The sequence below is a fragment of the Liolophura sinensis genome, chromosome 7 (genome assembly GCF_032854445.1).
Source record: "Liolophura sinensis isolate JHLJ2023 chromosome 7, CUHK_Ljap_v2, whole genome shotgun sequence".
Taxonomy (NCBI): Eukaryota; Metazoa; Mollusca; class Polyplacophora; order Chitonida; family Chitonidae; genus Liolophura; species Liolophura sinensis.
Window position 1 is genome coordinate 20,048,964 of NC_088301.1, and position 18,054 is coordinate 20,067,017.

Here is an 18,054-nt window from a genome sequence, read left to right on the forward strand (position 1 = left end):
GTTTCATGAATGCAGTGTCAACACAAAGACGAAGGTTTTATGTTTCTATTTGGTCCAGAACAGTTACTACAACAACAACAACGATTCTACAACATCAACCGTTGCACCTATAGATATCGGGATGTTACTGACGAGCAGTTTATATTTTTGATAACTTTAAGTTTAGGAAATGTAGGGTAATTAAGGTCACAAGGAATTGAGTAAATGTAAGCTTCAAAAAAGATTTTACATTAACTTTTTTTGACAAATTCAGTTTGTCTGTCGTCGGACCTTTGCAATCCAGATGTACAGTGTAGACAAGTTGAAATGTATAGCCACATGAGATATATATATATATATATATATATATATATATATATATATATATATATATATATATATATATATATATATGTGTATATTTGTCAAAGTAAGGTAAGTAAACTTAATGAAGCTATGGTTGTCAGGTGATCATGGCTTGACATTACTACGCAGACAAGGTTTGTATTTAAACTCCAGAGCAGTGAATGGAAAAGTTTCTTTGCATCAGGGGTACCCGTATAAACAAGGAAGAGCTCCGAGTTGTATGATGAGAAAGTATATATCGCTTAAAAATAGCTGTTTAAAATTGATCGTAGTGATTTGAATGCTCAAACATTCACGACTTGATCACATGCAAGGTTTTAGCTTCCTGATCTCCCATGAAAGGTATTCGCTAGTCATACATATCCATGTATATAGGGGTTTAACAAACAACTTTTCAGTCGAATCCGGTTAACTTTGGATGAATACCCACTTTTTGTGTATATACGGGCCTGTTTTACATCACATGATCGTTTGTCCCGGAAAACCAGGACATATTTTTGGTGTCGTTGTCACGTATCTGTAGGTCTGTCTCTGCTATCTGGCCATAGATCGTGTATTTCTGCCCCTGAGATCATCCAGCAACGGGTGGATATATTAGTGCACTGTTAGGGGGTCACGGGCAGCGTCGCTTTGTAGAGACCCAAACGTCACACGTGTAGTCACACGGGCGTGTCAGTACGCGTAACGGCATACATATCTAATGTGTAACCTTCACTTAGAGAGGCTGTTCAAGTTTCAAGCAGGTCACTGGACCATTCACCGACCTCATTTCACCCGCTGATGAACAATGCTTAGTTACTGATCAGAGTATAATCTCTCTGATATCAACATCATCACAAGGTCTATGAGCTGAAGGATCAGATATGGCGCTTCTCATCAGATGTGTGGCTTTCTTCGTAACAGTATCATCAACGTCCGGTAAGGAACAAACGTTTTTATTTTCTTATTAGGCCTGTATTTATTTATTTAACTATTTATTTGCTTACTTACTTATTTATTTGACTGTAGCATAGAGCTGTTCCCAAGAATTTTCCCCAAATGCGATATCATCCATCGTTAGATTACATTTAAAAAATCTTCGTTTTTGGTATGATTCCACCCATACACAACCTTGCTGTCTTGCTTCGCGCTCAGCAGTGAGAGGTGTAGAGCAAGAAAACACGACAGGTTGGTTGTCTCGGTGTCACAAGGATGTGACCGGATGGGGTGTCATATCTGGTGTCTTGGGCATGATAATTGAATGGCGGCAGCGCTTTTACGGCTTGGACTCGTCCTTCTACAAGAAGACAGTATTTATAAACACACCGACGAAAGACTCGTTGTCATATGACTGAAACATTGTGAAGTAGGACGTAAATCCGCTAGCATACATACATATACACACACACATACATACATACATAACCTTTGTTAGGAATTTGTTGGAGGAAACTGGGCATACGTATAAGGAAGAAAAAAAAAACAGACCCATCTAACTCTCTTATTATATATATTCAGGTTACATACCAAACTTGAGACAAGAAAATGTTAACCGCCTGCTTTGATCAACGTGAGAGGTAGTAGTTGGTCGCAGGGTATCACTTTCTATATGGGCCCATATGATTTGCAGTGCTTAGCCATACTGCATAAACACGCATATTTTATAGTCTAACAATTGTAAGTGTTCAACACCAGTCTGTAGAATAACCGACATATTGTAAACATTGCGCAAACGCCTTACCCACGAGTGCATGTATAGTCATATGCATATACATCATGACATACTTATCAGCAAGAAGATAGGAAACCCTTACACCAAAAACACACATATATCTGGGTCGGTACAGAGAGTAGAACTCCCAAAATACAGTTGTTACTTTCTTATTATGATAGCTTATTTGCCCAAATTTGCATGCAGTCATCTGTCGAAGTCACGAGCGACATTCATTAAGTGTTCATGAACTGGCATTTATATTTCACAGCGCATGCTAATCTTGCTTTGGCCTTCCCGTACGGGAGCACTCTACGGCCTCTACAGTTGGACTACGTGCAGTTTGCATTTGCAGTGTACTTAGTGAAATGACGTATGTAGACTAATTCGGACGAGCCACATACTCCACACACCACTATACAATAGCTTAGTGTCAAGTCACATGCTATTAACCATGTGTAAATTTAACCTCGGGAACAGTTGATATCTATGCTTAGATTTTTTAACAAATTATTATTTGATAGTAAGTTATTCTTGTCGAGGGGCCTAATATAGGTACAGAAGCGCAAAGACTAACGGGTTATGTTGAGACATATTGAGAAAAGGGAATTTTTATGTAACGAGAAATACACGTGTAGCCATTAACAAAAATATGACAGAAACGCCCATAATGCACACACAAAACGTTTTATTCTCGTACCCTGTTAAGTTTAGAGAAAGTCTGTTGTCTGAGCTAGTGATGGTTGAAAGTATTCTGTTAAATATAGCACACTTATTGTATTAATTCAGCATGAAGATGGCATTGGACTAACAGGATGTAATGTTGAATATAACACAGTATTATGTAATAAAAATAGATCTGTTAAAATTAAGAAATTATTTTTTGCGCGTATGTATAGGCTAACGCCGCTGTCAACTTTATATTGGTAAAACTGAGATCGTGTCTCTTTGTTAGGGTTGGGGTGGGTGGTCATGGGACGGGTTTCACTAAAACACGATGCCCAAGGCACGAAATTTTCAAATGAATTGACTGCCAAGGACGGCTTTCATAATCCACCAGTCCTACTCCTTACAGCGCATGCGCCGCTTTCTACGTTTGCTCTACATCACTGCCATCACTAGCAAAATTGTACAGAAATCTTGAACAACGCCGAGTCCACTTGGGTCACGGTGATGAGGCAGGAAGCGATGTCAGTAACCCCTCAGAACTCTGCCTCAACGTTTGTTTCTAAAAATGCTGTACACAGATGCATTCCCTCCATCTAATATGGGTTCAGCATGGCTCTAACCATCGTCGCTCAGACTCCAAAGGCCAAGAGTGTCTAGTGGTGGCAGTGGTGTAAAGTTATCCTAAGAGTGGCACGTGCGCTGTAAGGAGTATGTTCACCAATATATCATACGAAATAGGCTTTTTTGTTAAATATAGTTGTGTGCCAGGCATATTTCCCCCAAATAAATATAGTTGTGTGGCTGGCATATTTCCCCCAAATAAATATAGTTGTGTGCCAGGCATATTTCCCCCAAATAAATATAGTTGTGTGACAGGCATATTTCCCCCAAATAAATATAGTTGTGTGACAGGCATATTTCCATCTAAAAATAAATATAGTTTTGTGACAGGCATATTTCCCCTAAATAAATATAGTTGTGTGACAGGCATATTTCCCCCAGATAAAATCAAGAGATAATGTTATTGATGGTAGAGGTGCAGAAAAACTGTTTAAAGGTCAACCTTTGTTTTAATCAAAATTTCAGCAAGTTAAATAATTAAGGAATCAGTGGATAGTATAAGCTTTAAAGCTAACAGTATACAGATACAAGAGAGCAATTTTTTTTCAACTTTTTTTGTGTATATGATGCGTTTTTGCGCCTTAATCGAGAATATTTCACTTATACGACAGTGGGCAACATAAGGGTCAGGGTGACAGGAAACCCATGCCCCTCTGTATGCAGCGGTTAACATTCATGCATTCCTGTCTTTTCACAGCATTTGTCAGCAATGCTCTTAATTTCACCGTACTCGGAGATTTCGGCGGAATCTCGTTTTTCCCGTATCAATCACCCTTCGAACATGCCGTGGCAACCCAGATGGGAATCTTCGTTCGGGACCACGGTAGCCAATTCATCCTCGCCCTGGGGGATAATTTCTACTGGAAAGGTGTAAAAGATGTCGATGACCCAAGATTTGAGGTTAGTGTTGTATGCATTACTATTACTATTATTTTCTGCTGCAGATGTCGCATCACGTATCGATTGAAAATTTACATGCACGGGGATTCCCCCCCCCCCCCCCTCCAATCCGTGAGTAATTTAGGCTTAGGTTGTGTAGTCTGTATTTCCTTTCTACCTCTGACCGCATCGATGGCCTAATGCTTGAGGCGTCCACCTCGAAGCTGGGAGACACGGGATCAGAGCCCGAACGGATCATACCAGAGACTTGGTATTTGCTGCTGCCTCGCTTGGAGCTCAGCAAGGAGAGGCCAGATCAAGAAAACACGACCAGTTGGCCCGGTATTAGTATAAAGTGATTGGATAGGGTTTTGTATCTGGTGTCTTCAGTATGATAGTTCAGTTTAGGCAGCACTTTGGCGGCATGAAGGGGCCCTGCGACAAGAAGACACGGTTTATGTACACACACATAATGAGTCCTCGTCGTCATATGACTGAGAAACAGTTAAGTACGACGTTAAACCCCAAGCATACACACATTCAGTACATACAAACAAACAAACGAATGACTATAAGGCCGGAATGAAGTCCCTGTCGACTTGTTCTTTCCCGTTTGACCTACATGTATGTGTTGATAAAAAGTTGGTAAGTACGACGTTCAACCAAAAGCATACATGTACATATATTTCTGCCCTTACGATGAATATTTGTAGGGAAGCTCGTGAGATTACCAATGCATGGTAAGATAGCAAAGGAAAATTCAGTCTGGACCCCGAGGAATGGCACCATATTTCACCAACAGTTACAGAAATATCCTTCTAACAATTAAACATTGTTTCCAGAATACATTTGCGTACATTCTTGTCATCCTGACTTTCGCAACTTGCAACTGATTACAAATTGAAAATGCTATTGAAAATATTGTTAAGAGAGTATTTAACGGGTATAACGTTTCTTATGCTTGAACCTATATCATTGTGTTTCAGCAAACATTTGAGTCTGTGTTCAAGAACCCATCGTTGCAGATTCCTTGGTATGTGTTGGCCGGCAACCACGATCATTACGGGAATGTTTCAGCTCAGATAGCCTACACCAAGAAGTCCAAGCGATGGTAAGTGCCAGATGGTGTTAACAGTCCGGACAAAAAACGATGTACCGGCATATCATTCGGCTGTCAAACCCAGATCGGCCCAAATAGCACACACCGAGATATCCAAGCGATGGTAAATGCTAAGTAGATGGTATTAACATCCGATAACAACGCAATGTTGTCTATGGGGTCTCAAAAACTCCTATAACAAAACCTTTTACAGCATTGTGCTTTCAAAACCAGATCGGCTGAAAACAGCCTATACACTGAGAATCTATGCATGCAAGATGCTGTTCAGATCCGGCTACAGAATGTAATATTTATTCCATCTAAACAATTAATAGGGTCAGGAGAAGAATATCTCACTCATCTTTGGAGGTTTAAGCTTCGAGAAACCACCATGCAGCTTCAGCAAAAGGATTTTGCGAAGGTTCAGCCGTAGTATCCTACATTTGAAACACTGGAATTTCTGTGTGCCCCTTAAAACCGCTTAGTGTACCAGAAACTACATCCGGCACTTTTTACTGCATCAGTTGCCCACTTCTCCAGATTTTGCAGCGTTGCGACTTTTATGTCGTGTCTTTAGGCATATATACTATAGCTACGACACTGCATTCACTGCTCTACCATTTACATGAAATAAATCATTTTGAGGCAAAATAGTTTTGATAGATATTAGTGGCGACATAGGCTATATCGGCCTACTTTCGCCCTCTTTCGCCCTCTTTCGCCATCACCGGTATAGCCTCATAGGACAGTGACTTTCCGCTGCCTGTTCGTTTCAATAAAAGCACCGTTCTGAGCACTGGTTATTGCTGTTGTATAATGTTGTGTAAAGGAATAAATCGGGTCCGAACGTACATGTTTTTGTTGCTGTGAAACAAGAAAATACGCACTTATAAGGGACGATTACTGATTGACTGAAAATGACCTGATGCAAGTTCGCGGACAGGAATGCCATTGGCTGTCGAAAGGGCAGGGTTCTGAAGACTTTATTAGTGTAGTAAGGCAAGGTTGATCACAGAGCCATTAGCGTGGAATCGGTTTATTGACAGGAAGATGGGTTTTCCTTGTATCGGCAGTTTCTCTAGTAAAATAAGCAATGACCATGCGATCTCTGTCACATCGATTACACAGCCATTATACTTGTCATTTGGACTGTATCCCATCGTACGTGCGATGATCTCTTAGTAACCTGTAGATGGTAGTGGGGTTCCCCCGAGTCTGGTTTCCTCCAATCATAATACTGGCCACCCTTGTATGAGTAAAATGTTGTTAATTTGGCGTAAAACACTATTGGAATAAATACAAGAAAAACTTTTTATTGATCTGCTATTATGAGATTGCATTGGAATTCTTTAATTTGCCGGTTTCAAAAAGACTTTGTTATGAAAATGCTTATTTTGTCTACGTATTTTACGTTTTTGACGTTCACTTATAGGAATTTCCCTGAACTCTACTACTCCCTGTCAATGCCAATACCAGGCTCCACCTCTTTTGTTGACATCATCATGATTGACACTGTCACTCTTTGTGGCAACACCAAATCAGACGCAAGCTCTGAACCGCCGTCGGAGCCTGATGACGTTCAATTAGCAGAGGATCAGTGGGCGTGGCTAGAGTCAAAGCTGCAGTCTAGCAAGTGAGTACTTTCAACGTTGTAGCGCAAATACAGAGGAACAGATACCAATATGTCATGATTCCATATTAAAGACGAAAGGGGTTAAATGGACAGATATAACGTACTGCACATGATATAATCGTCATCATTTAAATGAAAGTTTTTGAGTCCGGTATAATTAAAGACGTACAGCATTAGAGAGTAAAACCCGAGCAGCAACAACAGTGCGTTAGGTGGGAAATAGTCACACGTAACTGGTGAAATATGGCCCCGTCATTTTTTTCTTGTCAGGGTTTTATTCTAACTGTTCATGTAAATGCATAAACAGTAGCAATTTACACCCGCGCCCCCTCCGCCAGCACCATGGCTTAAACAAAATTCGGTAAAAAAAAAATGCAGTGATGTTAAAAGCAATTTATTAGACATCACTGGTCTAGTATTACTGAAAATGTGGTCTTGTCATCACCGCTCTTACTGTCTTGGGGGCTTATGGCAGTAAGCGTTGAACGAGGCTGCTGGGACGGTTTGCCTATATAACGTTCGTTGAAAACCCCTTGTCTTAATATTCCACCAATGCGGTGTAAATATCTGTAAGTTACGCGCTGGAAAGTGCGTGAATAACTTGCCAAATGGGATCGGTTTAGCCCGGACACTCCAGTTTCTTCCATCCGTAAAACTGACTGCAGTCGTACCTGTTCTGACCTAATTTTAGCTTTGGGTGGAATGGGTAGTGGTGTTGGGAAGGGGTGAGGGACTGCCCCACCATTCAGCCATGGCCCTCTGATGGCTGGAACGTGAGATGTATTCTTTAGGTCATCATTTTGTGTGTTTTTAACTCATATTCTAATGGGCGTGCCACCAGATTTTCCCCTCACAACAGGTGGCGGCAGTGTGACATAGTCTTATGATGCGTAATGCGGTTTCATCTGTTACGTATTTGGTCTACTTATTGTAACGTCGTGCTGTTGACGCTGCATTGGGATGTCATTGAAATAACATAATACGTCCCACTTCGGACTTCTGTCTGTATTCCATGGCACAAACATGAATCGTGTCTTAATTCATTCCTTTCCAGAGGTTTATACCTGGTGGTAGCTGGTCATTTCCCGGTGTGGTCAATCTCTGAGCATGGACCAACCAAATGTCTGGTGGATCGACTGATGCCCATGTTACACAAGTACAACGCCACAGCATACCTGAACGGCCACGACCACAATCTTCAGGTAATACTGTTGGCATTGGTTTTCTCTTGTTGGCAATGGGTGTGTCTTGTTGGCATTGCTTTTGTCTTGTGGTCATTTGTATTGTCTCATTTGTCTTGTCTTTTTGGCATTGCTTTTGTTTTGTTCTCATTTGATTTGTCTTGTCATTGGTTTTTGTCTTGTTGTCATTGATTTTACTTTGTTTGGAGTTCATCGTTGTTTCCAACAGTGATCCTGTCATAATATGGCGGAGTTTTATTGTTGCGCGCCAGTCCCAATGCCAGCATATTAATAAAGTGTTTTCAGCAGAACTCTGTATCGCATAAAAGTACATGCTGACACTCTATCGATCTACCTAATACTTGGCCTATACCCTAATACTGGGCCTATACTCTAATACTTGGCCTAAATATATATATCCCAATACTTTGCGCTTATACCCTGACACTTGGCCTACGCCCTAATACTTGGCCTATACCCTCATACTTAACCTGTACCCTAATACTTGGCCTGTGCCCTAATACTTGTCCTACACCCTAATTCTTGTCCTCTACCCTAATATTTATATTTTATGAATTGTTTATATTCGTATTGCCTCTAGACCAGTTCGTCTGCTGGAAGACCAATACCAAAGCGATACAAATATCAATAGTTCTTAACATATTTAATAATATAACGAACTGTTTGAAGACTTAGGGGATACATGAAACGGTACTATAAAACAAAGAGTATAGTCGTGAACATGAAGGCAGATATGCAAAAAAACAATTCCATTCTTGAGGCATATTTTGTGTTTCTTGATAAGCCCTTTATTTTATACATATTTTCCGTCAATGGTCGGAAATATTTTTGAAATGACGTCATCAGTGAGCATGCCGAAAACATGAGATGTGCTTAGCACCCCCAATTCTGTCCGGCCTTACGAAAACTGCAGTTTACAGCTATTTTTATGACAAGGAAGACAGCTGATAAACTTTTTTTGTAGTTTTGCATGTTAGGTCACATCATATACTACGTATTAAGAAATGAAAAACAAGCCTTTCACTCCCATGTTTTGAAGTAAACTTTTCAAATAATGCTTGAAAACTCAAATGTGAAATGCCTGAGAAAGATTCTGTTGTTTTGAAAGATGTCCATTCAAACCGCTAATGAAGCATACAACAAAGAATGTGCGCTGTGCGTGACATTAGACATCGCTTGTCTGACGTTAAGCTGTACCACTTGAACCCGGGCCATACGGAGTTAGTCGAGCTCAGTTAGGTAACTTTTCGAATATTAATACAACGCAATAGTTAAGTGTCACTGACGGTCCCTGATGCAGCAGCACTCTTGGCACCCGCCCATACCCCACTGTCACCGGGCTCGCAGATCTTTCAAAGTTCTGGATTGCTTTTCAGCTCTAAAAAAATTGCACTGCTGAAGTCCCAGGGCCATTACATCACTGCACAGGATGCTACGAGCTTCTAGTATAAACCTTGCCTCAGAATTTGTCCCGGGCGGATGAACATTAGAGAACTAAAGTAGACATATCCTTACTGACAAGCTGTGGTTCAGAGTGTATAGATTAACAACCACCTTCCAATCACAAAAACAGATCAACGTTTTGCGGTCAACTTTTTTTTTTTGCGCTTAGCATCTGAGTATAGACAAAATCTTAACACACACACTCACAAAAGTAGCGTTTTTGATAATCGCCTGGATTCATAGGCTGGGCAAAATTGTATCTATAACTTATACTTTTAATTCTTTTTTTTTGGGAGAATTTTCTCTGTGCTATACACGCAGAAGGCATTTCAATTATGATGAAATACGATAACATTTTCAGATCACATTTCAGTCATGTGACGTCATAGCATTTTTTTCTGAAGAATTTCCCTTATTTGTCTGCAAGGCCCGGTTGTTTAAATGTGTTTCTTAATACCAGATTTAACTTTAAACCAAGTCTTCAATCTTATACTTATTCCAAAAATAATTGCCTAACAGTATATTAAATACAGACTAAATCTGCTGCTGTTATACTTTGACTTCGGACAAACCATTTCTGATGAACTACCTTATAATAATTCAATTAACTTTTGGTGCATTTTCTGGCGCCAAAAATGTTTTAAAAAAGGTGTGGCCTGAAAACCCCACTTTAGAAAAAAATTTTTGGCTAAAAGAAATGTAAAAAATGAATGAATGAATGAATAAATACATGGGGTTCAACGTTGTACAAATGTGAAAAAGAAATACTTTCTGGACCAAATTCTGTGTTGCCTTTAATTTGATTTATTATTTATTTGATTGGTGTTTTTGCTGGAAGACCTTCACACGTACGACCTCTTTCATTTGAGGCACACGTAGTTTTTTACTTTATGCGCACTAAGATGAATTACTTTCTGTAATGTTTACTTACGTTCTTTGTTTCAGCACCTGGAGTACAGTATGTTAAACACAACGGTGGACTACTATGTCATTGGTGCTGCTGATGTGGTAGACCCCAGCACGAAGCATATCAACGACGTTCCCACGGGCTCTCTGAAGTACCATGGCGCAAATATCCTCACGTTAGGAGGATTCGCCTTCGTGCAAGCGGACATGAAATCGATGAATTTGACCTTTGTGGATGCTGAAGGCGCCTTGTTGTATTCCCATGCAATGCTACCCCGTGTTTAGGTATACGCATATTTAAGGCGTGAATTCACCATGTGGTGTTTGTTACTGTGACGAATTTTGATTGATGTAACGTTAAACTAATCCAATTGACTTTTGAACAGTCAAATTTCAGTCACCAACTGTACAAAGCGCTAATCCATCATGACGTCGGACTGATGGTCCTGGGGGGTCTACGATCATACTCTTTACAGCGCATGTGCTGCTCTCTATGCTCGATATAGACAAGCGACCACTGCGAACACCATACAAGTTTGACCTTTGGAGACTGTGAGACGCACATAGATTTGTTCAGGCCTAGCTTCACCACTAGTGTCCTCGCGGGGAAATACTTCATCATTGAATTGGTTCAGGTCTTGGTTGGAATCGTGTGGCAGATAATTTTAAATAAATAGAACGCGTGTGTGAAGTATTATTAGATACAATGGTTGACGCAGTACTTTTTGTGGTTTGTGACACCCATCATCGTGACCTCAGTGTTGCTCAAGATTTCTGTACAAAATTTGGTATAGTGATGGCAGTATATTAAATGTGAACTAAAACTGCAGCTGTTATATTTTGACTTTGGAGAACTGCATTGGTTGCTGATTGTGGTTAAAATTTTAAATATAAAATCTGACTTCACACTAGTATTAACTAGTACACCTTCGAACAACTGGGCCCAGAACTATTAGCACCGGCCAAATGATAGGTGACAAAACTACAGGAATTGTATTAATGTGGTTCAGAAAGAATAATATGTCTCTGGCTTGCACATACGAGCTATTAACGAATAAATCTTCTTCACAAAAACGGGCCTTCATTTGTGATTACTGCCAATGGAAGATTCACAATATTTGCTACAAAGTCTAGTTTCTATTCTGAATGTGTACATTCGGTGGTTTTATAATAAAATACTGGGTTCCACTATGATTTCCGGCAATTCGTTCATTATATAATTATTGATACATGTATACATGCGAGTCATTTTCTTACAAACTTGTTTTCACGTCCTGCATGTATTCATTTTTATTTTTGAATTATATTCACCAGCTCATGCTGGCTTCCTCTCCGGCCGTAAATGGGGAGGTATTCCAGAAACCTGCTGATGGTCGTGGGTTTCCCCCAAGCTCTTCCCGGTTTCCTCCCACCATAATGCTGGTCGCCGTCGTATAAGTGACATATTCTTGAGTACGGCGTAAAACCAAGTCTGAAATGAATTGGCAAACGGAGGTAACACCGAATACCGGGTTGAACGCCCACTTGTCCATTTTTGTTCGTTGATAATTACTGACATCCTGACTTCCTCCTGTAATTTGGCTAAAAATGACAGCTTATTAAAATAATTATTTTACTTTGAATTCAAACAGATTACACATGCATTTCTTTTTTGGCTGCGTATATATATCAAACATTATAGAAGAAACTCAATGCTGTATTTGCCCCATTGAAGGGTCTCTGGGCGTCTGCAATCTCAGAAATCCCACACTCTACACTCAAAAAAATGCCTGTTATCTGAGTGATGCTAGAGTGTATTCTGTTATTGCAGCAGATTGTTCTGTTAAGTATAACACACATATTCTATTGATTAAACATAACATTTCTATTAGACCAACAGAATATTATGTTGAATTATGTTGACAAAGTATTGTGTTATAATAACAGAATACATTCTAGCACCACTTAGACAACAGACTTTACGTTAAATTTAACAGATTAATTTTTTCAGCGTAGGTGGCCCTGGGCCCTCGCCCATAATTGGTTGCGATTGTTGTTACTCTTCTCTTTGTAGGAATCCCCACCTACCCTCTGAATGCTGGCTACGGAGTGGTTAATGCACGCGTGTAAATAACACTATTCAATTTATGCGCATGTGCTGTTAATTAAATGTTTTCCAGCTGACACCTGTCAGTCTAAGTAAACAAAAAATTAGGTATACGTAAAGTATGAAAGCAATCCGGTAACTTGGCCACTGGACCCTCGCCTCGTTGGTTGGGGAGTGACCCCATCCCCACGCCCACCCTCAGTCCACTACCGCACTTTTTATTGGCTTCCTATGCCCCTTGAAAAATAACATGCAAATGATACTAGCATGTAAAGGATATCACATTTTCCTGGCATAGACAAACGAAAACAAAAGAATGGGAAATCAAGCATCACATCTCAATGACTTTTTTTATTCTCAGATTATTTTTTCCCTGTCTACCCCCCGTTATTGACCCTTGCTGTTGAATGGTGGGAGACGGATGAAACTGTCAAGTATAAGAGTAAGCAAGTCTAGCTCATGCTGGCTTCCTCTCTGGCCGTACGTATGAAGGTCTTCTAGCAACCTGCGGATGGTTGTTGATTTCCCCCCGGGCTCTGTACGGTTTCCATGGTATAAGTGAAATATTCTGAAGTACGACGTTAAACACCAATCATATAAATAAATAAATAAATAAAAATTGTATCCTTTATACCGCTATACCTATGACGTAAAAGGCTTCTTTTACGTAGTTCGTACATTGCTTTGCTTTGTATGTACTAGGACTGCGCATTCTCCAGATAGCAACTACGTGCATAAAACATTCAAGCCAAATTGGAAATAAACAGATATGACCATGAAGTCAAGACTAGAAAGAATTTTCTGATGTTTGTTAAAAATTAAAAAAACAAAACAACAACAACAAAAACAAAAAACAAAGCATAACCATTCTGCAACTTCTGAATATTGTAAGTCAATAATTAAAAGATCGATTTTCAAAATTTTTTCTCTAATATCCTAACTGTTGGCCACATCAACCTAAAGAGTGAGAATCAGTATTCATAACTTCCCCCTCCCCCACAGAAAATGACTAATTTCAGAAACCAAGATTTGTGCCTATATTTGTCCCTCTCCCAGTATCTTGAACTCGTGGGTATAATTGTCAAAAATGCGTGTAACAGCCTCCAATACAGGTTCCCGTCCAGGCACGTATGTAACACGGCATAAACTGTGGAAAGCAGCGCTTATAAATCGTTTTATCTATCTGGCTGTCTGTCCACTTTCAGACGTCCTCTCTTCTTGTCCACGGATATTCACTCGCTGAAAGCCAGGCTTGGGTGGATGGCGACATCGATGTCACAGCTATTGCAAATGTCAGTTGTTAAAATGCATGACATTTCGTCTTCTTAATACCGTAAAACCAAACCCTCGTGAATATCTGCTTACAGATCCGGTGTCTACTCCGCCCACAAAAATCGCGCGTGTCCCAGCAGCTTCGCAAGTCTTTGGTTCCAAGGTGCATAAAATTTGTTGAGCAAATCCCGTGTTTCAGGCAGCATTTCCATGAAGGTCACGTTTTTTTCCTGTATGTTGTTATACCTGCGTGGTATGGTCATGTTTTGTTGAACTTCGGTTGTGGGCACCTCTAAGACATTCGACACAGACAAAAAATAAAAATAACGCTTTATTTCAGACAAATATCGAGTGTGGAGAGAATAATTACTTTTTTCATGGGTTTTACTTTGAATCACAAATACATATTTTTTTAGTAGATTGTTACCCAAAATTGGCAATTCCACACATATTTTTTGAAGAGGAATAATCCTATTTTGTCCATACTTTAATCAGAAATATCATTGTGAATGAAGTATGGCAATATTGTCGCCTATTCTACTTACCTAGATCTAAAAAATCAAACACTTTGAATAGTGTGTCGAGTGTGTTTGTTTTATAATACTCTGTTGTTAAGAACAGGAATTGATGTCGTGGGAAAACAGCCAGCCATTTTTCTATGAACACGCTGTACACACTCACCCAAATCCTCACCTGTGAAGAAAACAATTTCCATATATGTCTTTTCTTTCTTTCTTAAAAATCATAATTGTAAATTTCTCTTCATTTCGATTCTTGTTTTCTTGCAGACGTATTTCAATCGCAACAGATGTCACTGTCAAATTTGGGATAGCTATTGACAAAGCTTACCGTTATAAAGAGGCTACCATTGACAGCCAGTGTTTATTATATCTACATGTATGTTTCGTGGCAGAAAACATGCGAAAATTAGTCAAAACTATGACATTCCCCCAAAAGTTGACGTCATCTTACACTAATGACCCTCGTTAATTGGCCTATGTCAAAATGTCCAAAATTTGACCGACCGACTGACCGACAGACAGAACAACGAGAATATCGAGCTGCTTTGTTGTAACTAAGGGCACTTATGATTATTATACGTAATATTATGCGTAAACACAGGTGTTGCCCACCCAGCCTTCCCAATCCTGTGACGTCATTCGCTGTTATTGTTACGTGATTGGTCCTCTTAAACTGGAGACACAGGTGTTTCCGCTGTTCGTTGCGGGCCATGTGCAAATATAAATATTAAACAGAGATGACCTTTCAAACAACATCTAATATGTCACGCAGCACACCAGCCGGTAGGTTTCCCTCCACAAGTATTATCATTTTATGCTGTTTGTGATTACAAATAACAGAATCTGAGTTTGTTTACTTGTTAGATTTGCTTATATGATTGACATAAAACTAAACTATCGGAATTTCCTTCGACCATAAAAGTGTTATTTCGAGCAGTTTATAGATATCGCTTATGTTTTTTACACTTGATATATTTTACACCCAGAGAAAAGAAACATTTGTTTCAATCTGAGCTCGGCGGTATGACACCAGAATACATTTACAATAAACTCCCCACTACACGCAACAATGAGACACGACGTCATACATTCACAACTCTGAACTATCTAGGTCAATGGCCTATGCTTGTCGCTGATTGGTCTAAAACGCGTGACCTCTGGTAGGAGGGACAGGGAACGACAGCATGAAGTATGTCGTTTTTGCCCCATTTTCTTCATTTTTGTGCGTAGAATAGACTTTAACACCTTCGTCTTGGAGTTTATTGTGTAACCCGATGCCGGGTCAAATCCCTCGAATGCGATTTGACTCGGTACGAAACAAGGTTCAGCGGTAGACGAAGGCGTTAAACCTTTAAAAAGAAAGAGACACGGAGAGTAACAAAGGTCTGGCTACGTCATAAGTGAACGTGTACGTGTGGTGACGTCAGGGGCTGGCGAGATCCTCTGCAAAATTCACTTTGAGAGGACTTATGCGCAGATCATTGGTCTCACCTATACTGTAAACGTGAACACTTTCTTGTCTGTAAGAGTAGGAGGATTCTAAATACCCAAATTTGTCTGCTTTCAGGGCGTGTTCAAGATAGAGTGAACTTCGTTCATGGTCGATTGGTCTCTGTTCTTTGACGCATAAAACAACAACATCAGTTAGCAGAACCTGGGACTAGTATATAATAGTCCCAGGCAGAACATATTTATGCTGGCGAGATCTGACTTCTCCGGGAACGCCGAACTGTACCCTATCACACTTACGTAAACGGTTAGCGGAACCTCTCCTTTACACTATGAAAAACAAAACACCTGGCGAAAGGCGGAGAATCGGTAAGAAAATGCAAGTTTCAAAATCCCTGTAAATTTCCAAATCAGAAGTATAAAACTTGGTCGAATCACCCATAAAATTAATGGTTGCTCAGCGAAAATGCCAAAAATGCACACTCGATCAAAAACGCCAATTTTTCGATAGAAAAAGGCTGTGTGGTTTTAATTTACAGTGTGAAGATCAACGTTGACGAGAAAAATATCTTTACTGAAACTTTTCTGTGTGTAGTTTCTACGTGCTGTGAAAGTTTTGTTTTGGTTGAATTTTGTCTTCACGTGTAAAAAATAAACTTTATAATGTGATAAGTTTTATCAAATTTTGGTAAGTTTAAAATCCGTGTTTCTGTCGTAGTCTCTCAGACACCATCCATGATAGAGTGAACTAACGAAGTCAATATGGAGAACAGGTTGCACCTGAGTTCAGGAAGAGTTCGAATATTTGGCAACAAACTTTTTTTGTGAATAGGGTTTCTGGCATTCAATAAGTGTTATCATGGATTAGAGTGGATAATTGTTAAGCCATGGCATTACGTAGCGTGTGACAACTATAGCGAAATCATACCTGAATCCTGGATGAGAGCAAATGTGGTCCTCCAGCTATCATTATAATTAACATGTTATGCGTGATGGAAGTATAAGGCTGAACATCTGTTACATGTGTTTAACTGATTGCTGCATAACTGCGTGTTCAAGAATTTTTCAAAAAGCTACATTTGAGCTGCTGTAATTTTTCTCCACTCTTCAGTGTTTAGCGCAAAAAGATATTTCATTGTGACTGGAACAGGCTATCACTCGACTTTATGTCCTATACATTGCTTTCTTGCACTCGGGCCGATTCCCCGCCCTACCATGCCAGGTCCTTTGTTAAATTTATTTATTTGTTTATTTATTTGATTCCTGTTTCCTACACGACGGCGGCCAGCATTATGGTGGCAGGAAACCAGGCATAACCTGGGGGAAACCCATGACCATCCGCAGGTTGATGGCAGGCCTCCGCCACTTATGATCAGAGAGGAAGCCGGCATGAGCTGGACTTGAACTTACATCGGCCGCATTGGTGAGAAGCTCCTGTGTCTTTACGCTGCGCTAGCGCGCTAACCAACTGAGCCACGAAGGTCCCCTTTGTTAAATTTAAAATAATAATAGCCTATATTTTATGTAAATTTAGGAGAATAGTGATTTTTGTGTGTATATCGATTCTTTACCGGAAGGTTTCTGTCCCTTAGCTCATGGACACACTCGGGCTCGTCTCTTCCCCGACGACATTCCTCGAATGTGGACACAGCTTGCTTGACTTTGTTGTGAAAATCAAATACGCTCTTTTCTCCTATTGTGTAAAACAAATAATCCGAGAATATCCTAAAAATAACGAAAATAAGTTAATTTAGAGAATACATACATATATATCCCATCCTAGCCTATGTATTTATTTATTTATTTGATTGGTGTTTTACGCCGTACTCAAGAATATTTCGCTTATACGACTGCGGCCAGCATTATGATGGGTGGTAACCGGGCAGAGCCCAGAGGAAACCCATGAACCTACGTGGGAAGGTCTTCCAGCAACCTGTGGATGGTCTTGTGTTTCCCCCGGGAGAGGAAGCAAGCATGAGCTGCTATGCCTATGTAGGATGGCAAAATTTATGCATGGACCAAGGAGCGTTTCGAACTTTATCCAATGGACTACAGTGTGAATCTGCACACAAAATCGTAAAACATTTCAAACCGTTACTGTGTGACAAGTAACTATCACTGCCATTAGGAATAAAGGAAATCTTTATGCATGCATCCAGTTGATGCGTGCTTGATCGGTGGTTACACAAAATGAACCACATGAATTTAATAAATATTGAAGAATGAATGAACGATTATG

At 39.9% G+C, this 18,054-nt stretch overlaps 1 protein-coding gene across 1 annotated transcript; it reads left to right on the top strand.

Moving 5' to 3' along the window:
* The first annotated feature begins 466 nt into the window (after window positions 1-466).
* Window positions 467-11,681, top strand: LOC135470153 (tartrate-resistant acid phosphatase type 5-like). The gene is made up of 6 exons (XM_064748928.1): window positions 467-1,263; window positions 4,023-4,225; window positions 5,191-5,315; window positions 6,736-6,936; window positions 7,991-8,138; window positions 10,527-11,681. Exons 1-6 carry the CDS (start codon window positions 1,209-1,211, stop codon window positions 10,770-10,772), a joined length of 978 nt encoding a protein of 325 aa, XP_064604998.1. The 5' UTR covers window positions 467-1,208; the 3' UTR covers window positions 10,773-11,681.
* Window positions 11,682-18,054: the final 6,373 nt, after the last annotated feature.

Coding starts and splice junctions, on each gene's coding strand:
- LOC135470153 (XM_064748928.1), top strand. CDS start 1,209: ATGGCGCTTCTCATCAGATGTGTGGCTTTCTTCGTAACAGTATCATCA. Junction 5,316..6,735: donor ACCAAGAAGTCCAAGCGATG/GTAAGTGCCAGA, acceptor GTTCACTTATAG/GAATTTCCCTGAACTCTACT. Junction 8,139..10,526: donor GCCACGACCACAATCTTCAG/GTAATACTGTTG, acceptor TCTTTGTTTCAG/CACCTGGAGTACAGTATGTT.